Genomic DNA, 22,221 nt, shown 5'->3' with positions numbered 1-22,221 from the left:
GGCCGGAACGGCCGCCGCTCCTTCCCGCTGTGCCCTCCCGCTTCGCCCGGGCCTCCCGCCCGCCGCCCGGGCCGCGCTCCGTGGGGCGGCCCTCACTCACTTGTCTTTTTCGGTGCCGAAGATGGAGGCCAAATACTCCGCCATTTCCCACCGCTGCGGCCGCCGACACCGCCGCCGACGCCGCCGACCCTGCCGACGCCCGCGGGAGACGTCACCGGACGCGACGACGCTCTCTCCACCCCGACGTAGCGGCGCTAGCCAATCGGGAGAGGCATTGTCGGCGCGTGGGCGGGACGCAGTGCGCGCTCAGGCTCCGCCCCGCAGGACGCGGGCTCCCGGGCGCTCCCTACTGGCGACCTTTGCTTGTGCTCAGCTCTGCGGGTCCTACACAGCGGTTTCGTCTCCCCTTGTCCCGTACGCCCCGGCCGGCTGGGACTCTTAAACCCTGCCCCCTCCGCCCTCCGCACCCCTGCCGGGTGGGATCCCCAGCCCTCCCCGCATGCTTGCTGCGGGCCACCCAAGGCCCCCGAGTGGCCTGTTTGGAGGTCCAGGGACCTGCTTCTGGGAGGGGTCCTGCTCCACCCGCTGGGCTTACTCCACGGGGTCGTTCTCTGGTTCCCACAGTCGCCAACCCATCCTGGTTACCTGATTTCCAGCCCGAGTGCAATTCAGAGGGACAGAGCCAGGTCCTTTCGTCTCTGCACACATCGAGCCCCGGCTGTGGGCGGGTCCCTGGGTCATCTTAGCTTAAAGGATTTTGTCAGGACGGCCGTACTCTTGGCCACGGGGTCTCTGCGATCCGGGATGGGTGGCTGACCAGCAAACGGGAGACCTCGCGGAAAGAGCAGGGTTGGGGCTGAAAGGCAAGGCCAAAGACTGGACAGACAGATGCCAGGCCAACAGATGGACAGTCCAGGAAAGATGTCAGCCTGGAAGTTGGAGACTGGCAGAGGGGGCTTGGCTCTGGATCCCTGGAGGAAGGCAGGGGTGAGGGCTGTTGGTGGGAACTGAACAGAAATAGAAGGCTTTCAGGAGCAATTAGTCTGGTGAATACAGCTGGGGTAGATGACCAGACCAGGGCCACCTGCACTGTCCACCCATCTGTCCTCCATCTGTCTGTCTGTTTACTCTGCCCCTCACCTGTCCATCCGTTCATCTACCCTTCCTTTCATCTATCCATCTTTCCCTCCTTTTATCCACTCATCTTTCCATCCCTCCATAATCACCCATCTTTCCTTCTGTCTGCCGACCCATCCATCCACCCATCCATCCATCCATCCGTGCATCCATCCTCATTTGTCTACCAGTCCTGCTGGCCACGCACCTGGCCACCCACCCATCCATCCTGATACGTGGGGGCAACACTGTGATGACTAACGCTGGGGCACGTGCTCAGACACGACCTGGAAAGACAGCTCTCCACTTAGAAGTCTGCTGGACACGTGGAGCCCAACTTATCTCCACTTGATCTCACTTTTTCACCCTCTGGACCTTCCACTCCAGCGTTTAGTGGCCGCTCACCTGGGTCCTCCTTGGCTTTCCAGCTCTCACCTCTGTGGAGGCTGAGCAGGTTGGAAATGAGCTCCTCTGCAGTCGCAGCAGTGACAGTAAACCCAGCCTCTTGCCCGTCCTGCTCTTCTCCCCGGTGTGTGCCTAGCAGCCATGATGTTTGCTCAGGCTGCCCTACATGTCAGAGCACACAGAAGCATGACTTTGATGTGGAACACAGACTCCGCAATGGCCTGTGACCATTAACTTGGGGCTGGTGCCGGCCTGTGAGTTCTGTGAGCGCCAGGGGAGCGAACAGTGACGAAAGGGCCCCTGTAATGTGGGACTTAACACAGCTGCTCCTGTGGGACGAACAGAGTGCGGACTGCTTCTCTCACATCCTTATGAAAGCCGCAGTCTCTCACCCTGACGGGGTGGTCTTCTCTTGGACTTGCTACTGTCTTGCAGTGTATCCATCAACCCTTCACCTCCCTGCATTCTTTGAATGCTGGCAAATTCTTTTGCCAGGCTTTCATACCCCGCACCGAACAGGAGTGGCAGCAACAGTGGATCCTTGGTTCCTCTCAACCTCTCTGCCCGCTTTCTCCTCTGGGCTGGTCCTCAGCGCACCTTTGTTCAGCAGCAGTGTGTCTGCTGCTACTCACCGTCCTTTTCTTCTGATACTGGGGACCGAGCCTTGGGAATGCTAAGCTACGTCCCCAGTCCTTTCTGCTGATTTATTTTGAGATAGTGTCTTGCTAAGTTTCCCGGGCTGGGCTGAGACTCAAGGTCCTCCCATCTCAGCCTTCTGAGTAGCTGGGATTACAGGTGTGCCCCACTGTGCCTGGCCGCTTTCCCCCTCTCTAGGTGACAATGGGGCGCTCTGGAGCGGATACAGATCTGATGCGGTTACTTCCTGTGGGCCCTCTGTGGCTCCCAGGGCCCTGAGCACAGAGGCATTGTCCCACCTCTGGTCTGTCTCTCCTGCCCAGCTGTGGGTGCTCGAGGACCTCAGTTCTGTCTTCTCATTGTTTCCTGGTAGAACAGGTCCACAGATCTTAACCTGCAATTCCAAAAAATGTCAAGCTCTGAAAACAGGAAGTTGTTTCTTTGGTAAATTTGATGCTAGAATTCAATTTGCTACAAAAACTGACCTGACCCAAGGTATTAGTAGCATCACAGTATTCCAATAGAGGTGCCTCTGCTGTTCCCTGGTGTGTGTGTGTGTGCGCGTGTGTGTGCGTGTGTGTGTTTTGCCACACAAGAGATTGAACCTAGGGGCTACTGAGCTACATCCCTAGCTCTCTTTATTTTTTTATTTTTGAGATGGGCTCTTGCTAAGTTCAAACTGGTGATCATCCAGCACCTGCCTCCTGAGTAGTTTGGATACCTAGCTAGTGTGTCTCAACTTTTAAATTTGTCCTTTTGTGACCTTGGCTTTAATTGCACTGCGAAGACATAAAAAGAGTTCAGCGCTTCCCACTGTTCCCGTGGAAACTCCTCTTAGTAAGGAAATGTCAGCGGAGCTGGGAGGCCCTTGTAACTTAAGAGACCAAAGACACACAGCTGAGCTTTTGCAGCAATGCCAATGGCCAAGAATCATGAGAAAATAGGAACGGTGCAAGTGTAGGGATCCTTGCCAGGAAGGGATTGAGCGGAGTTGGCAGGGAAGATGCCAGCATATGCCAAGGAGTGGATTGTTGGTCGTGAAACAAGCTGGAAGGTAGGAGGAGGAAGTGAACTTTAAAGGTGAGCATGAATATTCAAGTGCTGAGGTGTAAGGCGGCGTGAACAGCTGACACAGGAAAGAGGTGGAGCGATGCGGAAGGGGTTTCTGAGGTCCTGTCCCATGAAGACTTCGGTCTGAGCAATGTCGGGGCAGAGCTTGGCCATGCTGAGAGCCGGAGAGGTGGGAGGGGTCTGCGATGGACCTGGGATCAGGTCCCTGTGGAGCTGGCAGGTTGCAAAGAGCCACGTGTCCATCCCAGCTATGTAAATGAGCACGCATGGGAACCTGAGGAGCATTCTCTGCCTGGTGTAATAATCCCATGCTTCGGTGCCAGGATCTCACGGCAGACGGGCAGGCCTGGGAGAGAAACGAGCAGATTGATATTTCTGCCTCGCTGCTCTGCCACATCGTCCTTTCCTGGATGGCTTCTGAATAGTCATGTGTCTGACATTTACTTTTCTTCATCCGTGAAAGGAGTTTCATACCGCAGGAAGATGGAATAGGAGTGCATTCTAGGGGGTGGGTGGGTTGAGGTTTTCTTGCCGTTAGACCTGGGCGTCTGGTACCACTTCTTTTTTTGGAACTGGGAATTGAACTCAGGACCTGATGCTTGCCAGGCAGGTGCCATGCCCTGAGCTGTATTCCTGGCCCTCTGGTACTGCTTCTCAGCCACAAGGGCTTGGGCAGTGCATGCAGCTCTGACACGTGCTTGGCATGGACTTCGGCCTAACTTAATTTTTTGTTTTTAAGACAGGGTCACACTAGGCAGTCCAGGGTCTCACTATGTAGGCCTCAAAATTGCAGTGATCCTCCTGCCTCATCCTGCCAAGTGCTGGAATCACAGGCATGTGCCACCACATCTGACTCTAGCATAATTTTTCTTTTTTTTTTTTTGTCTTTTTGAGACAGGGTCTTGCTACGCAGTTCAGGCTGGCTTTGAGCTCACTTTGTAGCCCAACCTGGCCTCAAACTTGCAACAATCCTCCTGGCTCAGCCTCCAGAGTGCTGGGATTACAGGTGTGTGCCCCCATGCATGGCCATTTTTGTGTGTGTGTCTTTTTGAGACGGGGTCTCGCTATACAGTTCAGGCTGGCCTTCTTGCATAATTTTTTTTTATTATTTTTTTTTTGGTTTTTCTCCGGTACCAGGAACCGAACTCATGACGTTGCGCTTGCCAGGCAGGCGCTTTGCCGCTGAGCTAAATCCCCAGCCCCCTTGCATAATTTTTGAACCTGGAGATGAAGTCCGTCCCATGGCAGAAGAAGGCGGTTAGCAAGCGTCATTCATCAGAGATGTAAGTCAGGACAAAGTGGCAAGCATTTCCCCAGCTTGGAAATGAAACTCCTTGCCCTTCTTGAATACTGGAGTGAACTGCTGGTATTGAAGGCAGGAGCAGGGAGGATGATGGGACATTGTGGTCCTGGGCCGTGTGGCATTCATTAGTGATCTGCTCGCTGCTTTCTTCAGGATGTTTCCCAGGGAGCAGGGACCCTGGAGTTAATGAGGTGGCTCAGTTGTGGGTCTGGTGACCTGGGTCTCGGTGCGGCCCTGGGGCTCCTCCCCAGCCATCCAGCGCCCATCTCCGCCCGTGAGCACAGCATGAGGCGCTGCGGCCCCTTCCCGCACCTTCTCCTTAGGGGTAAGAAGTACAGAAACTCGCTGTGCGGTGCTGCTGTTTATGAGCACGTGCCACACAGGCCAGGGAGACCAGCTGCAATGCCGTCCAAGGGACGTTTGTCCCACCAAGCTCGACGAGGTTGCAGAAATGTTAAAGGGTTCAATTTGGGGGTCCTTGGGACCCAATTTGGGGGCCCTCTGATGGGAGTCATGCAAGGTATAGTATTTGCTCTTGTGTGTTTATTCAGCTTGGAACAGCTTGTTTGCATGCGTTTGGCAAGTGGCCCGTGGTCCCCCCAGCTGCTTCCCGGGCACTTAGACACGAGGCTTGGACTCTTCCTATTGAGGTACGCGCCTGCCTTCCCATCCTCGGGTCTCGGGGTGTTAGCTTTAACCATCGAGTGTGGCAGGGAGAGGCCAGTGCCAGTTCTGGAGGGTGGTGCCCTCCTTCCTGAGCCGCCGGCTATGCAAGGTGCCCGGGCCAGACCGGCGAGAGCTTAGCTGCACCAAGGCCACTCGTGGCTGCAGGTGCCCGAGCCAGGTGCTGGCCTGAGCATGCGGCCTGCAGGTGGGGAGGCTTCCCACCTGCACGAGGACCACTCCGTGCCTGGGATGGTGCCGTACCCACATAGGCCCCTGACTGCTCCGTGCCGCCTCCGGCCGCGGCCCCCTGTGCCACCCGGTGCATGGGCTGAGCCAGTGCTGATGGCGGGTTAGGAAGCAGATTGGAGCTGTGCATCCCAGTAGCTGCCACCGCCACCATTGCAGGTCCGTCCAGCGACTGTCCTCTGCTGCTGCCAGCCTGGCATTTGCTCTCCTGGGCAGGGACAACCTCCTGGTGGCAGAAGGCTGCATGGCACCTGTGATGCTTCTGTTGCAAAGCTGGCCCAGCGTCTGCTCGTTCTCACTTTATTTTATTTTTTGTGGTATTTGCCCTGAGCTTCTTCACTTGCCCCTTTCTTCAGGACAGTTCTTGTTAAGTTGCTGAGCTGCCCAGGCTAAACTTGGAACTTGTGGTCCTCCTGCCTCAGCCTCCCAGAGCGCTGGATTACAGGCGTGGATCGCACACCCAGCTCATTTTGTGTTTCAAGGAGAAGGGAAAGAGGAGGAGGAGCCCCTGCTCCGGCACACTGCAGAGATGTTTAGGCCGGAGGGAGGGCTCGTCCTCTGCTGTGTGTGGAGGATGGGCTCTGGGAAGGCAGAGAGAGGCCAGGCGCACACCAGGAAGGGTGATGCACAGACTCGGCTTGGGACGGCCACCTCCTCTGGGATGAGTTTCCCGGGTGCCACCCTGGGGGCCGCCTGTCCTTCCAACTTCACCCTGTGTCACACGCTTACTGGAGCCAATTCCCAAAGTAGATCTCTTCATCTGTCTATCTATTTATTGCCTGTCATCTACCTAATTATCTATTACCTCTATCGGCTCCCTTGGTCTGTCATTTACCCATTCTACCTATTGTTTACCATCTACTTATTATCTATCTCCCTATTATCGACCAGTCATCTATCATCTACCTACTACATATCTGTCATCTAGCCACCTGTTACCAATCATCTACTTACCTGTCATCTATCAACTACTTATTATCTATTATCTATCATCTACCAGTTATCCATTTGTCATCTCTGTCTATCTTTCTATCTATCACCCACCCATCCATCTACCATCCATGCACCAACTGCTCATGGCTTACAGCAACTCTAGTTTGCTACCTCTCAGTAACAGCGGGTGATCGGATCATGGGGTGACCAGGCACACTGTCCGGTTTTCAAAGTTTTGCTCATTCCACTGGGCCAGTTCCCCTGAGAATCACTGTTTTCTCTGGGTATAGCAGATGCCCAGGACCTGAGCCCCATTCCTTGCCTTGGTCATTTGGGCCAGAGAGGACAAGGACAGTCACTGCGGTCATGGAGCCACGCTGGAGTCTCACTCGGGAAATGTCTGTGTTTCCCGCAGCATACAGTCATTGCAAGGGGTGTGACCTGGAGGTGACAGCTCTGCCCGCAGCTCCAAGCGCCTGCGCTCACCCCTCAAACTTGTGGGGTGAGTCCAGTGAGAAAGGGATATCACTGCTCACATGCTGACATTAGAGCTGAAAGAAAGGCAAAAAATAAACAGCAGAATAGCCACTTGGGAGTTAAGGAAATTAATAGCAGCATACAAAAATCAAAAAATGTTGAAGGCCGGGCGTGGTAGCATGCGCCTGTAATCCCAGCACTCAGGAGGCTGAGGCAGGAGGAACATTGCGAGTTGGAGACCAGCCTGGGCTACAAAGTGAGCTCAAGGCTAGCCTGAACTGCATAGTGAGACCCTGTCTCAAAAAGACATTAAAAAAAAAAAAATTGAAGACAGCAGGATGTGGTGGTGCAGGACTGTAATCCCAGCACTTGGGAAGCAGAGGCAGGAAGATCACTGTGAGTTCAAGGACAGCCTGGGCTACACAGTGAGACCTTGTCTAAACACACACACACACACACACACACACACACACACATGCACTCACACACACCCCAGGACTTCCAAAAACATAGAAGTCAGAAAATATAAAGATGGGGAAGAAATGACTGCAATAGAAAGGAACTCACAGGGGCGGGCCAGCAGAGCCAGTAGCTGATTCCTTAGAAATCTGATAAAGTGAGTAGACCTTGCAGATTAATTGGGGTGAGGACAGACAAAATCAGGAGGAACCCCAGGGTGCTCGGGGCGTTCGCAGAGGGTAAAGAGGTGAGTCAGTTTGTGTGTATGAGTCTCCTCATGCCAGCCCATTTGAATACTCATACAAAACAGTATTAAACAAAAAAATTAGAAAAATTGTAACTTGCCGAAATTGGCTCAGGGAATAAAAGAGGAAAGAAAAAAAAAAAAAAGGAAAACAAAGTAGAAAAGCTTACAACCATGAAAAAGAAAAAGATTGGCGAAACAAGTGTGGCCAGGTAGAAAGTAACAGGCCCAGCATCTGACAGGGAGACTAGCTAGCACTGTACATGTGGTTGCTGCCTTACAGAAACTCAGAGAGCAGGAAGGCAGAGAGCACACCTGCAGCGCCTTACCAGCGGCCCTGCCTAAGCCTCAAAGCCAGGGAAGGACAGCAAGAGAAAAGCCTTGCCAGGTGAGCCCGGCAGAGGTACAAACCCCCAGGCATGAACAGCTGGAGAGGCCAGGCCTGTCCTCCCACACTCCTGCCTCCCGCAGGGCCAGGTCCGGGTCCACCGGCTGGGTTCCCAAGGTGCTGGGCCCAGGCAGGGTTGGGAAGTAGGGAGCTTCGGGGAGGCTGCCTCTGAAGGCCAGCAACCCTCCCACAGCCCTCCCGCCTTCTGCTCTTCCTTTTCCACACCTCTCTGGGCAAGCGTGACACCCACACTTTGCCCCACTCTCCTTTTTAGGCCACCTGGGCTGAGACAGTGATGAAGCTGGAGCGATTCCAGTGAAGGAGGGTCGGCTGGACCTCACACGATCAGCTCACCTCGCTCACCATGTTAGCAGATGAAAATAGAGGAATTCATCCCACCGTTTCAACAGTGCAGAAAGAGGGTTAGGGGAAGGGGCCTAATAACAATCAAAGAAAAGTGCAATTGGGGTTGGGGGTCATAATTCTAACAAATCAAATGGAAAAGAACTTTTCTTTCTTTTCCTTTTTTTTTTTTTTTTGTCTTTTTGAGACAGGATTTCACTATGCAGTTCAGGCTGGTCTTGAACTCACTTTGTAGGCCAGGCTGCCCTTAAACTCACAGCAATCCTCCTGCCTCAGCCTCTCAAGTGCTGGGATTACAGGCATGCGCCACCGCATCCAACTAGAAAAGAATAGATTTGAAATAAAATCATGAATATTTGTAAAGGGACTAGGTTTTAGGTGATATCAAGAAGTCCTTGCCAGTCTCATCAGCTGTGAAATGGAGTTCACGTTCCACAAGGAAGTGTGCAAGCTTTTCAGAGAGGTACATAAAAAGGACGGAGGGGCTGCAACCCAGGGTCTGGGCTCTGGTTGAAAATACCGTAGCAGGGACAAACAAAACGAGAAGCAGCAAGCAGGGAAAAGATCATCATAATTGCTGAATCTGGCTGAGGCCTCTCTAGCTGTTCATTGTGTCATTTTTCCTACACGTAAGACTATGAACATTTCTGTAATGAAAATAAACTCAACGAGGCAGAACTTCACTTCTCTGTCACAAATTATCAGCGATACTCAGGATGGCCAGCAAGAGGCGGGCGGTACTGTCTGCCTCCCTCCTGGGACCTCCCCAGGCTGGTGGTGGGCTGTGAACCCGGGTGTGGGGAAGAGTTCTCTCTGATTGCTAAGGGTCCTCTCCCCACGTTGACTTGCGACACCCCCAGACGCTCTGTGGGGTCTTGGGCCTCACGTGAGGCCTGGCAAGCAGGACACCCCCTCGCTCCTTCCTTTGGGGCGTGGTGTGGCTGCCAGGGACGGTCTGGTCTGACCTGCTGACCGAGAGGAGCTGGGGCCAGGGCTTAGTGGGCGCATTCCTGCCGCGCTGCACAATGCCCGTCGCCTGCCACGCTGGATTTGTGCGCGGCCCCCCCACCCCGGGGGCCCTGGAGTGGAAAATCGGGTGCTGCGGCTTTGTGCAGCGCGGCAGACTGCTGGCGTCGTGGGAATCCTCTGCTCACAGTCCGTGTTGCCTTCGGGGCGCGGGGGGCCGGAATGCTGAGAAAGCTGGAGGAAGAGAGGGGACCCGGAAGCTGTGTGTGTCACGCGTCACACACCACGGACACTTGCACACACACGCACACGCCTGTGCCCAGCTGCACGTGCACCCACCCTCACTGAGCACAGGTATCACACACCACGGGCCCGTGCTGATATCACCACGCACTTCCCGAGCGCTCGTCGGTGTGGTCTCGTGACCATGGCTTTCCCAGTTTCTCCCGTAAAGCGGTGAACAATCAGAAGAGGCCATGGCCAGGCGCTGTCTTTTCTCCTACGGGCGGCAGGATGTTCCGGGCCCCCAGCAGGTGCCTGAATCCAGGTCCAGCGCTGGGCGCCGTACTCTCTGCCTCTTCTGTCCTACCGAAGCGCTGCTTTGCTGCCTACCGTGTGGTAGGACGAACTTCCCTTTCTTTCCTGATGGTGCCATAGAGTTTCCTCCTCACTAGAGGTTCCCAGCGATGCTGGGGCACTATTTTTTTCTGGTTCAGCAAGAACTTACTACTCCTTGTCATCCCAAGGAAGCACTTCCTGGCTTCCTTTGGCGTACCTGAATCGCCAGTACCACTACTCGTAAGCTTTGGGGCCGCTATTAAAGAGGGCAGGCGCCACTTGAACACAAGCCCCGTGCTCGGATCACTGGTGCCTGCTAAGTGACTTAAGGGATGGAGAGCGTGCACAGCTGGAAACGGGAACATCCGAGCTGGGATCAAGGGGGCGGTGAAATATTCCATCAGGAGAGCATTTAGAAACGTGACTTCGCTGGGCCACCATGCCTCGCCTAGTTGTTTATTGTTTGTTAACTCCATAAAAGCAGGGACTTTGCCTAAAAGTGTGCTGCGGTAGGCAAGGCTCAACCAGTATCAGTCAAGGAATACAGCCCTGAATGATGGTGCTCACCTGTCATCCCAGCACTTGGGAGGTTGAGGCAGGAGGGTCATGAGTTTGAGGCCAGCCTGGGAAATTTAGGGCGACCTTGTCTCAAAAACAAAACTAAACTAAACTAAATAAAGCCGCAAACAAACAAAAGATCACTGACCCTAAGGTAGGGAGGTGACCCTGAGTTATCCAGGTGGCCCAACCTAATCACGGGGTCCACGTAAGCAGGTGGGGGTGTGACAGAGGGCTGTGGTGTAAGAAAGACTCCAGGGCCCGTGCTTCTGGGGGCGGGGGCAGGGCCAGGAGCTGCTGGCTGGAACTGCAGGAAACCGGCTGTCTCTGGCTGGCCTCGTGCAGCCTTCGGCGCCTTCAGTTTAGTCCTTGGGACACACATCAGACACGTGGCTTCCAGGGTGTCGAGATGGTACATTTCTGAGGTGCGCTGGCGGAGTCACAGCCCGGGTGCTGCCTGCACCCCAGCCTGTTGACTGACCGTCGGGGCCAGAGTTGGGGCAGAGAAGACTGGACATAGCGCAGGCATTCAGGGAAAGCAAAGCACACCGCAAGGCAAAGCTGAAAATATTCCAAAGGAATCCAAAGTATGCGCTAGTGCACACAGAGCACCATGTCTACGGGAAGTGGCGCTGATCACCACCATCTTTCTGCTGGCCGGGGGCTCAGGGCAGCTCCCCCCAGCACTGGACACTGGCCTGGCCCAGTTGGGCTTCCCCAGGGAGGGGTCAGTGGCGGACGCTTGCTCCCGCAGGGCAGCGTCTCCCTGTCCCGGAGCCTCAGGGGCAGCCGGCCCGCGCTGGGGTGCCAACCCCACCCCACCCACGTCCTCAGCGCTCTCAGATGTTGGCCACAGGCCAGCAGGTGGCCCGAAGCCACTTCTCCTTCTTCCAGGCCAGGCGGCCTGGGTACGCAGCTCAGCCCCTCTAGCCTACTTTACAGGTTGACAAAAGGGCAGCGCTGGGATCCGTTTCCCGGCCTGGCCTGAAGTACCAGGAGGGTGCAGCCAGCAAGCACTGGAGGGAGGCCTGGGGCGGGGGAGGCACCCGCTGCTCCCAAGCATTGATTATCTGCACCCTAATGGGCCCTGGCTGCCTGGACCCTGAGAAACGGCTTCTTTGAAATTGTACAAGGGCACACGGGCCCCATCAAGATTTTTTAAAAGCCCTTTATCACCTGGCCAGAGCCACGCACAAAGGTGTTGTTCAAAAACGCTGGGGAGGGGTCCCGCAGGCATCGTTAATGAGGAGTAGCTGCGTGGGGGGCAGCCGGAAATTCTGTTTTCAGCAGCAGCTCCGTCCTGGACGTGTCAGATACCACCCTCCTCACAGTTGGGTAGGTCTGCTTCTGAGTCCCTGGCCAGTGGAGAATTTGCAGGGATTCCTGAGTGCTCTGGGATGAGCTGCTATGACCCATAGCTGTGACCCGGACGCTGGGCAGCAGCTGAGCTAGGAACCAGGGGCACAGAGAGGGATAAGCAACTTCTCATGGTCTGGATCATGCACGTAAAAGCCAGCCAGAGGCAGAGGCACCTTTCTGGGCTGTGTGGGTTGTGAATTAGCAGAATGCTGCCCACCAGTCAAGTTACTGAACATTACCAAAAGCTTCAGCTGGGTATGGTGGCACAGGCTTGTAATCCCAGCTGTCTGGGAGGCTGAGGCAGGAGGATTGCAAGTATGATCCCAGCCAGGCCTTGCTGATGACGGGACCCTGTGTCCCTGTCATATGGATGAGCCAAAGGCCCAGTAGGAGCAGCTGATTTGGCTTCCATGGCATGGTCATGCCATGGAGACGGGAGGCTTTGCCCAGGGCAGCGCCCCGGGTGTGCAGGGAGAATGCACAGAGAGAGCCTAGAATGTGGGCTTCCTGCTCTCAGAGACCCTAACCAGGCTGCAGACCCCTGGGACAAGCGCGAAAACAATGGGGTTTGAGCCAGCATCCCGAGCCCTTGTTAGTGTCTTCTTTTTATGTCCTCCCTGAGATTTTTACAAGCGTGTGTCATCTCCATGATCAATAAAAAGTTTTCATTTCTTTGAGGCAGGCTCTCGATACATAGTCCAGGCTTGAATGCACTGTGTATCCCAGCTTGTCCTCGAACTTGTGGCAGTCCTCCTGCCTCAGCCTCCTGAGTGCTGGAATTACAGGCCGGCACCACCATGCCCAGCCTGCAGTTCTCCTTTTGAGAAACAATGTCCTCTCTCCTAGTAGCTGCTGTGAGATGTGGGGACTGACTGTCTAACTTCTGGGCCTTACTTCCCCCCTCTGGGAAGCAGGCCTATGAGTGCACCCTCCAAGCCTGGCTGTGAAGGTCACTCAGGACAAAGTGTGCGAGCACGGACGCTCTCTGTGGCCCCTGGGGGTGAGTGTGGGGGACGGAACTCCTTGGGGACATCTGTCCTCCTGGTGGCCCCAGGCTGGGGGAGGCGGGTGCGCAGCCCAGCCGGGCTCTGCTGACGCTGCAGCCTCCTTCCTGAGCTCAGGCATTTTCAGAGAAATCCCTTAATGCCCCCATTCTGCCGGGGTGTATATAGGGAGAGCCGGCGGCCAGCTCTCCACTGCGCTGCCCAGGGGCCCCTGCCAACTCATTGCCTGCCTCCGTTCCCTGCAGCCGAAGCGGACATGGACGTGACCATCCAGCACCCCTGGTTCAAGCGCGCGCTGGGACCCTTCTACCCCAGCCGGCTGTTCGACCAGTTCTTTGGCGAGGGCCTCTTCGAGTACGACCTGCTGCCCTTCCTCTCCTCCACGATCAGCCCCTACTACCGCCAGTCTCTCTTCCGCACCGTGCTGGACTCCGGCATCTCCGAGGTAAGGCCCAGCCGCGGCCCGGCTTCTCCTGGCTGGTCAGGGAGAGGACAGCTAGGGATGCCCGCGGGGCCACTGATGCCCCCGACACTTGCGTCTTGCTCCCCGGAGCTGGTGATCTTCAGAGGCCGAGCGGGGGCCTCCTGTTCCGCCGGGGGGTCGGAGGAGGACGCAGGCCCGAGCCCGACCGCTGTCTTTTCCTCCATCAGCTCATGACCCATATGTGGTTTGTAATGCACCAACCACATGCTGGAAACCCCAAGAACAACCCCGCCAAGGCAAGTCGATGGCAAGGCGAGCTCTTGGGGCTCGCTGCTCCCCGGATTTTCTCTTCTGGTGCGGGAGGGGTTCACTGCCCTGACATCCAGACAGGAGGGGCTTCCTGTCTACGCAGCACAGCCAGCAGTGCTGTAGAGGCAGTGGGTTCTGCCCAGCTCGCCCGGGAGCCCCAGCCAAGGGCAAGGGGAGGCCATGAGGCCCCTACCCTGAGCTGCAGTGACAGGGCCAGGTCCCAGCTCTGGGGCAGCCGACTGTCACCACTGCCTGAAAAGCAAAGGCTCTCCTGAGCAGGGACACCAGCTCCAGAGAGGAAGGTGCTTAGAGGAAGGCCCTGAGCTTGGGCAGGGAGCGGAGGGTGACAGGGCTTGGAGGGCTGCCCCTGGCTTCACAGCCATGGAGAGATGGTTGAGGGGCTGCTGATGGGGACATGGGGAAGCCGGGACAGCGATCTCCTGGTGCTTTGTGCCCCAGCCAGCCAGCCAGCTGCTAAGGAGCCAGCTGGTAAGGGGCCCCTGACCATAACCAAACAACTGCCAACCCACAAGGAAGTACCACCCTATAACCAACCAGGTAGCCTACCCATAACCAACCAGCTAGTCAACCCATGGCCAAACCGACAAGCTAGCTAACCCATTACCAGCCATCTAGCCAGCCCACACCCAACCAGCTAACCTACTCATGGCCAGTCAGATACCCAACCCATAAGCAACTAGCCAGCCAAACCATCACCAGCCAGCTAGCCAACCCACCACTAGCCAGCAAGCCAACCCATGACACCAGAGAGCCAACCCATGGAACAACTAGCTAGCCAAAGGAAACCGCCAAGCTGACCCATAACCAGTCAACAAATTCACTTACCAGCCAGCCATCCAACCTATAACCAGCAACCCAATTCAATTAGCGAGCCAACCAACCCACAGCCAACCCACAACCCGCCAGCTAGCCCCTTCACCATCCAGCCAATTTATAGCCAAGCTGCCAACCTGGTACCACACAGGCTCCAGCCAGCACCTCCCACCCAGGGACCCAGGACACAGGGACATAGGACACAGGACACAGGGCAGAGGGACACAGAACACAGGGACAGAGGGACACAGGACAGAGGGACACAGGACAGAGGACACAACACAGGACACGGGTGCGTGGTTCCAGCCTGCAGTGCTCTTCCCTCGGCCTGTGGCACCGGGGCAGGCTCAGGGACAGGGTCCGTTCTGCGGGGGGGAGCTGGGTGCGGAGCAGTCTTGCCTGCCCAGCGGTGCCACGCGGCAGCGCCCTCCCTGAGCCATCGGCCACCTGGGAGCTCCACACGAAGGTTTGGGTTGCAGGTCCGATCTGACCGGGACAAGTTCGTCATCTTCCTGGATGTGAAGCACTTCTCCCCCGAGGACCTCACCGTGAAGGTGCAGGAGGACTTCGTGGAGATCCACGGCAAGCACAACGAGCGGCAGGTGAGCCGGGCGGGCCGGGCGGAGCGGCGGGCTGCCCCAGCCAGCACCCCAGGGCTTGCAGCCGACCTTATCCTGAGCCCCGCAGGGCTGGGGCCCTGGATGAGCGCCGGCCTTCCAGCTGGCCCTTGAGGGGACACTCCCAGCCGGACACCTCTGGTGCTCGGGGACGGGCCTTCGCTTGGGGGGACAGCAGTCCTCTCCGGCCTGCGCCTCTGACGGCCCCTCTCCGGTCCACACCAGGACGACCACGGCTACATCTCCCGCGAGTTCCACCGCCGCTACCGCCTGCCCTCCAACGTGGACCAGTCAGCCCTCTCCTGCTCCCTGTCTGCGGACGGCATGCTGACCTTTTCTGGCCCCAAGGTCCAGTCCGGCCTGGATGCTGGCCACAGCGAGCGCGCCATCCCCGTGTCGCGGGAGGAGAAGCCCAGCTCGGCACCCTCTTCCTAAACAGGCCCCCGCCCGGCTGCCCCTGCGGCCCCGACCCGCTGAGCCCGGGGACCACAGAAAAGGCGTCTGCCTTCCTTCCTTTTCCTTTTCTTTGTTTCCTTTCCACCTTCTCAGAGGGAATGAGGGTTTGAGAGAGCAGCCCGGAGACCTTGGGGCCTTGTCCTGTGGGGCCATGGCCTGGGCTGCCCCGGGCCCAACACCGGCCGGGGCGTGGGAGTGACTGCCCCACACGGTTCTCCAGCTAAGAGCTCGTCTACCAGGGGTGGGAGGAGGAGGGGTGCCTGCTCAGGCATAGCCCTCGCCAGCCGTCTGGATGGGTCCTGGGCCCGAGCAGCCCCTCCGCATGTCCTGACCGTGCCGCCCACTTGCCGCGAGGTCTGGGGCTCCCGGCCTGCTCCCTCACTCCGTCTTCCCGCACCCTTCCTCTATGTAGTACCGCTCGGGGACTCCGGTCACCCAGGAGAATGCAGCCATGGCAGCCAATAAAGAGCAGGTGGCACAAGCAATCACTGTCAGACTCTGTGCTGTTCCCGTCGGGACGTGGGAGGGCCCACCTGCCGCAGGAGAGCCGGCCACCACCGTTGGCGGGGGCCAAGCGGGGGCCTTGGGAGCAGCGCCACTGTCACGCGGGCCCTGCCCGTGCCCTCCATCAGGGAAGGAGCCCTGGGTCCGGGAGGCCGGGGTTGCAGGGCTCTGGGGATGCACGGGCCAAGAGCATGGCAGCAGTGTCCTCCTCCTGGGAGAAAGGAGAGGGGAATTTCAGAGGTACTACTGCCCAGCACAACAAGAGGGCCCTGCCCTCTGGATGACCAGCGCCACACACCCCACATGCACACCAGCCCTCCACACCACGCACTACATGTGCACATGGATGTGTATACACACACACACACACACACACACACACACACACCTCACCCCTGAGGCTTCCCTCTCTCTCTGGCTTGGCCTCCAGCACAGAGAAGCTCCCCGGGAAATTCCCTGGACTTCTGCCCCTTCTCCAAGACCTCTGGAGTAGCCACCACATCTTGGGGCTGGGGCTGGGGCTGGGGCTGGGGCTGGGACACAGGTCTGGAGTGGACTGGGTCCCCCCAGCCTGGCCAGCGTTGAAGCCGGTGCAGCTGTGGCCCTGGTGCCAGCATCCTATGTCCCCGACAGCTCCTGCTTGGACCTTGTTAGGGCTGAACAGTCATCTCCAGATCAGATACTGATTCCCCAGCTCCAGCCCGACTGTTTGTACAGGGACTTTACAGAGGTGACCAGGGTAAACAAGGGCACTGGGCTCCTTATAGGAAGAGGCGTGAGGACGACACCCAGAGGATGTCCCATGAGGACGTGGCGGGGGATGACTTCCTCAGCCCCTCAGCCTGGACCTTTGGCCTCTGCTGGGCCTTCAGGTGGAGGGAAGCATAGGCCAGCCCAAGAGCTGCTGGGACCTCTCACCGGGCCCCCAAGTCCCCAGGTTCCTCCACTTCCCAGGGGCCCATCAGCCCTGCAGTTCACACATTCATCTCTTGGCCTCCTGAGGTGGGCAGCCTCACGCCCTCCTGCCCCTGTGTCCAGCCGTCCACACCATCTGTGCACAGAAGGCCAGGGACTGGCCGCTCCGCTGCTTTGCGACGCTGGGACTCTGGGGTGGAGGATCCAGAGACTCAGGAGACATCCTAGAGGACCCCGCCTGGGCCCGGGCCCTCCTCACCTGTCTGGGGCTGCAGCCCACGTCTCCTCACCGGAGGGTCTGATCTGGACAGCCCTCCCTGCACGGGGCCCCTAGGTCACTTTGCCATCACCACGGTTACTGTGGGGTCAAGGCCCCAGGGTTTCCAGCAGGCAGCAAGCTGGCAGTTGCCCCACCGCAGTCTTGGGGCTCAGCATCATCCCCCGTTAATGCCGGGACACAGAGCCCCTGCCCCTGGGGGCAGCTCCACAGCAGGGCACCCTCAGAGTCATCCCTGAGTGAGGCCCAGGAGACGCCATGCTGGGCAGAGCTATGGCTCTGACCCCTCAGGGTCCTGGTGAGTCCAGGGCTGCTGTGGTGGCAGGGGGCTGTGCCCACGTAAGCACTAAGGCAGAGGACGCACCTTGGGCCACGGCTGTCCTGCTGCGCCCTGGGGTCTGAGTGGCTATCAAGAGGGTCCCACAGTCTGCTGTGCCTTGGGGCTGTCTGCCCCCCTGTGCTTACCGGTGCCCGGCCTCCACGCATCACCTGGGCTGCTACCCCCCACCTCGTCTCCTGAGAGTGTCTCCCTCCATGCCAGTTGCTTGGCTGGGCTCTGGGGTGCTGTGGTCAAGTGCACCTGCTTTCTGACCTGTCCCTCACTTCTGGGATGTGTTTAGGGCAAAGAGACCCCATCCCCCAGTCCCTGGAAGTGAGAGCCTGCTGCAGATTCTGGGACACCCCGTGTGCATTCTGGGACACTCCATGGTACATTCTGGAACACCCCACTGTGTGTCCTAGGACACCCCATATGCATTCTGGGACACCTGGCTGTGCATTCTGGGACACCTGGTTGTGCATTCTGGGACACCCCATGTGCATTCTGGAATGCCCTGCTATGCATTCTGGGACACCCCACTATGCATTCTAGGACACCTGGTTGTGCATTCTGGAGCACCCCGTGTGTATTCTGGAACACCCTGATGTGCATTCTGGGACACCTGGCTGTGCATTCTGGGACACCTGGTTGTGCATTCTGGAGCACCCCGTGTGTATTCTGGAACACCCTGCTGTGCATTCTGGGACACCCCATGTGCATTCTGGGACACCTGGTTGTGCATTCTGGGATACCCCGTGTGCATTCTGGAACACCCTGCTATGCATTCTGGGACACCTGGTTGTGCATTCTGGAGCACCCTGTGTGTATTCTGGAACACCCTGATGTGCATTCTGGGACACCTGGCTGTGCATTCTGGGACACCTGGTTGTGCATTCTGGGACACCCCGTGTGCATTCTGGAACACCCTGCTATGCATTCTAGGACACCTGGCTGGGCATTCTGGGACACCTCATGTGTGTTCTGGAACACCCCACTGTCTAGGGAAGGATGAGAACTGGGCCCAGAGAACCAGCTATGGTACTTTGGGGCCTGAGCCAGGCCTGGAGAAATGGCGTCCAGGGACCAGAGTGTCCTAGGGTCTCTCCAGGTGATCCCTGCCTCTTGAGGCTGTGTGGTGCAAGAGCAAGAATTAGCCAGGCCCCTCCTGCGATCCCGACATCATCATTGCCCTCACCACCAGCGACTTCACAGACCACGGTCACTGTCACCATCACCATCCTTGTCTTCTTCATCATCATCATCATCAGCAGCAGCAGCAGCAGCGGAGAAGCATTAACGGATCGCCTGTGGGGTACTGGGCTCTGGCCTGACCACAGCGGCCTTGTAACCTTCACAGCAGCCTGACCCAGGTTCTGTTGTTAGGGGAGATCTGGGATAGAAATTGAGTCATTTGCCTGGTGTCCCCCCAAGTCCACCTCACAGCCAGGACTCCAGCCCTAGGCATCACGTGGAACCTGTGAGCCGGAGCTCTGAGGAAGGCAGGTGCTGGCCCTGTTCTGTGACTTGCTGTGTGACCGTGGGAAGCCCCTCTGAGGCCCTGCTGAGAGCCATCTGCACCCTTTAAGGGAAGGCTTCCACACCAGCTGTCCTTCTTCCCATTGACCATCAGGTGGCAGCAGAGGCCTTGCTTCTGCTCCCAGACCTCGGCCCAGAGGAGACTGGAGCATCAGCCTTAAAGGTCACCTTCACTGTGTGGGGAAAGGAACCTGCGCAGAAACACCCGAAGAGGTCTGGCTCTGAGGGCCTCGAGGCTGTGTAGTGCGGAGCCAGGAGGCCTGCCTTGACCCCTGAGCTGTGTCCAGGAGGGAGCTGGGAGCCGGGAGCCAGAGCTGTGTGCAGAGCCTGCGGCGCTTCCTTGCGATATTGTGCTTTGCTTTTGTTTGCTGTCTGTGAGAGCGGCTGGAAAGAAGTCGGGGTGGGTGGGCCGCCTGGTACTGTGTGGGCCAGCAGCTCTGGCGGGGCTCCTGCCTGGCAGCTCCGGCTCTTCCTAGGAGGGCGCTGGCCTCCCTCCTGCCCACAGCCACAATGGCCTGAGTGATGTGGGGCAGGGAAGGTGCTGGTGGGCAGCCTGGTGGACACAGGTGTTGGCCACAGGCTGGATGTCCTGAGGCCAGGGCTGTGTGTGGCTGCCAGCAGGGCCTGGCGCACGAGTGCCACGGGCTCTGGGCCCAGCAGGAAAGGCCACCGGCTGGGGACAGGGCTCTGCCCTGTGGGCTGGCAGCCTGCTCTCTGCCCCCGGCACACTCCCTGGCCTTAGCAGCTATACTTGGGAAGGGGAGCCCTGACCCCGCTGCGGCTGGGTTGGGGCTGGTTTGGCACAAGGTCTCGTGGGTGTCAGCTGCCAGGGTCTGGTCCTGCTGGTTGACATCCGGGAGCTGGGGGATCAGTCCCAGAAGATTTGCCTGGACCCTTCCTCACCAGCAAAGACTTTCCACAGAAGGGTGCATTGCTAGGTTCTGGGGTTTAGAGTTCAGACTGTCTTTTGGGGGGCTCCCAAGAGATCAGGTTTTCAGGAGACAGAGGCAGGGAAGCCCAAACCTGTGTGTGCAGACTCTTATCATTGGAAGGGACAGAAGGGAAGGTGTGTGCCCACACACCTATACCCATGCACACGCAGCACACATGCACAACCAGCACATGCATACACACACGTACATGTGCACGACCCAGACACCCTCTATAGTGGTCACTGCCAACCTCTGGGCTCTGTGGCCAGCCTGACATTTCTCCAGCTTTTCTCTGTGTCATTTGTACTTGAACTTGAAATGTACAATCACACAATCACATGTTATTGGCATTGCTCCACCTTTGGGGAAAAGCTCTGCCTCATGCTCAAGGGCACCTCAAGGTCACTGGGAAGGCAAAGTGTTGAGAAGCAGGTTCTGGCTCGCTGTCTTGTGCCTGAGCCTGTGAGCCCCTTGCTGTTACCCTGCAGGACCGGGAAATCGGTTATCAGTGTGGCTGGACGCTCAGCCGCCAGGACCCGCGCAGGCTCTCTGGACGGGGCTGGCCTGGCGGGTGTCTCAGGCTGGGTGTGACAATTCTCAAGGGAGACAGGGACACCATCAGGGGAGGGCATATCGGATCTGGGGGGCCAGGAGGGAAGACAGGAGACCCCAAATTCTGTCCGTGGTCAAAGGATCTCTGAGACCTTTGGCCACAGGCAGATTGCAGGTGGTGCTGAGAAGAGCACGGTTCTCAGCAAGGGGCTGGGGTGACTTGTTCTGCTGAGTGCTGGGGGCTTTGGGGTGCAGCGCCAACTGTGTGCCCAGCCCTTCTTCCCCAGTCCCACCTCACGGTCACGGTCTGCCCCGCGCTTGCCTGCTGGGAAGTGTGATTCTGTGGGGAGTCAGTCCAGGTCCTCAGGTGACCCATGTGTGTCCTAGAGCTGCCATGACAGTCACCATGAGCTGATGGCATAAAAGCAGCAGAGTAGGCCTGGCATGATAGCCCACGCCTGCAATCCCAGCACTCAGGAGGCTAAGACAGGAGGATGGTTGTGAGTTTGAGACCAGCCTGGGCTACAAAGTGAGCTCAAGGCCAGCCTGAACTGCATAACGAGATCCTGCCTCAAAATGACAACTAAGTAAATAAAAATAAAAACAGCAGAAATTCATTCAGAGGTGGGAAGTTGAAAAGCAAGGCATCTGCGGTGCCTCATTGCCCGAGGGTCCAGGGCGGACACTTACTGCCTCTACCCACTCCTGGGAGCCCGGCCATCCCACGTTTGTGTAGCCGCCTGTGTGCTCCTCCTCCTGTACGGACTCCGTCACAGGACCAGGGCTCACCAGACCCAGGATACCTCGCCTGGACCCTCCGTTATCAGCCGGAGCTTCCACCTATGCGGGTATTTCCAGGTTTCTGGGGTTAGAATTTTAGAATCTTTTCGGGGACACGAGACCTCACCCAAGTGTCACTGTCATCCTGAGTCACCCTGTGTCCCCGTCTTTGGGGACATGTACACCGTTGTGTGTGTTCCTCTCTCGCAGCTCCTGGGGTTGAACTGGCCAAGATGGGGCCAGATACCTCTGCCCGTGAAATGTGGGGCACACTTCCTGGCGTCCTTTGTGAGAAAATTCTGTGATGTACTGACTTTTCCATAGAAGGGAGGCTCAGGATGCACGCATGGGGAAAGGCCCCCTGCTGCCCGCAGGCCCTTTAAGAGCTGGGCACGACCTTGTCCACTGTGACCTTCAGGGCCAGCCTGCACCCCCAGGGCCAAGGCTGTGCTGATGTTCTGACATTTCCATGGTGACCCATCATGCCCGCCCACCGTGACCCGGTGCCCAGAATCCGTCAATGAGTCATCTATTAACAGACTCTCGAGGCCGCAGCTGGCCTGGGCCTGGATGTGGTCACCTCAGACCCAAAATGGAGGCCTCCTGGGGATGGAGGCCTCCATTCCACTGGAGGTCCAGTGTCCCCGAAAAGATTCTAAAATTCTAAACCCAGGAACCTGGAAATACCCGCATAGGTGGAAGCTCCGGCTGATAACGGAGGGTCCAGGTGAGGTATCCTAGCCCTGGGTCTGACGAGCCCTGGTCCTGTGACGGAGTCCGTACAGGAGGGGAACACAGAGGCGGCTACGCAGACGCGGGATGGCCCGGCTCCCGGGAGTGGGTAGAGGCAGTAAGTGTCCGCCCTGGACCCTCGGGACTGTGGGACCTCAAACCTGGCCACATGCAAAGGAGGCCCCTGGCCCAGGGTAGGGCAGCCAGGGGGTGATGGTGGAGGCGGAGGTGTCCCTGTTGGGCACATACACCCATAGGACAATGGCCAGTACATCTCAGGAG

General features: G+C 57.6%; 2 protein-coding genes across 4 annotated transcripts in view; one reads left to right on the top strand and one right to left on the bottom strand.

The window, feature by feature from the left end:
• The window catches only part of U2af1 (U2 small nuclear RNA auxiliary factor 1), a 14,080-nt gene extending 13,856 nt beyond the window's left edge, over positions 1-224 (bottom strand). Inside the window, exon 1 of one of the 2 annotated variants that reach the window (XM_005375794.2) lies at positions 101-224. In XM_005375794.2, the coding sequence (XP_005375851.1) occupies positions 101-144 (44 nt within the window). In that variant the 5' untranslated portion in view covers positions 145-224. The remainder of the gene's footprint in view (positions 1-100) is intronic. The other variant, XM_005375793.2, reaches the window with a different exon arrangement.
• Positions 225-3,018: 2,794 nt separating this feature from the next.
• Cryaa (crystallin, alpha A) lies at positions 3,019-15,877 on the top strand. Of its 2 annotated transcripts, none has more exons than XM_005375792.2 (4): positions 3,019-3,237; positions 12,998-13,197; positions 14,799-14,921; positions 15,162-15,877. In XM_005375792.2, exons 2-4 carry the CDS (start codon positions 13,009-13,011, stop codon positions 15,369-15,371), a joined length of 522 nt encoding a protein of 173 aa, XP_005375849.1. In that variant the 5' UTR covers positions 3,019-3,237; positions 12,998-13,008; the 3' UTR covers positions 15,372-15,877. The 2 variants fall into 2 exon arrangements, with proteins under 2 accessions (XP_005375849.1, XP_013361626.1); XM_013506172.1 differs by lacking the exon at positions 3,019-3,237 and adding an exon at positions 5,106-5,181.
• Positions 15,878-22,221: the final 6,344 nt, after the last annotated feature.

This window comes from Chinchilla lanigera, unplaced genomic scaffold (assembly GCF_000276665.1).
Source record: "Chinchilla lanigera isolate Chin_1 unplaced genomic scaffold, ChiLan1.0 scaffold00006, whole genome shotgun sequence".
Taxonomy (NCBI): Eukaryota; Metazoa; Chordata; class Mammalia; order Rodentia; family Chinchillidae; genus Chinchilla; species Chinchilla lanigera.
The sequence above is the reverse complement of the archived record's forward strand: the minus strand, read 5'-3'. Positions and strand labels throughout refer to the sequence as shown.

Excerpts from the sequence above, each read along its gene's own strand:
- Cryaa (XM_005375792.2), top strand. The coding sequence starts at position 13,009 with ATGGACGTGACCATCCAGCACCCCTGGTTCAAGCGCGCGCTGGGACCC. Across the intron at positions 13,198-14,798 it reads TGGACTCCGGCATCTCCGAG|GTCCGATCTGACCGGGACAA; the intron begins GTAAGGCCCAGC and ends TTTGGGTTGCAG. Across the intron at positions 14,922-15,161 it reads GCAAGCACAACGAGCGGCAG|GACGACCACGGCTACATCTC; the intron begins GTGAGCCGGGCG and ends GGTCCACACCAG.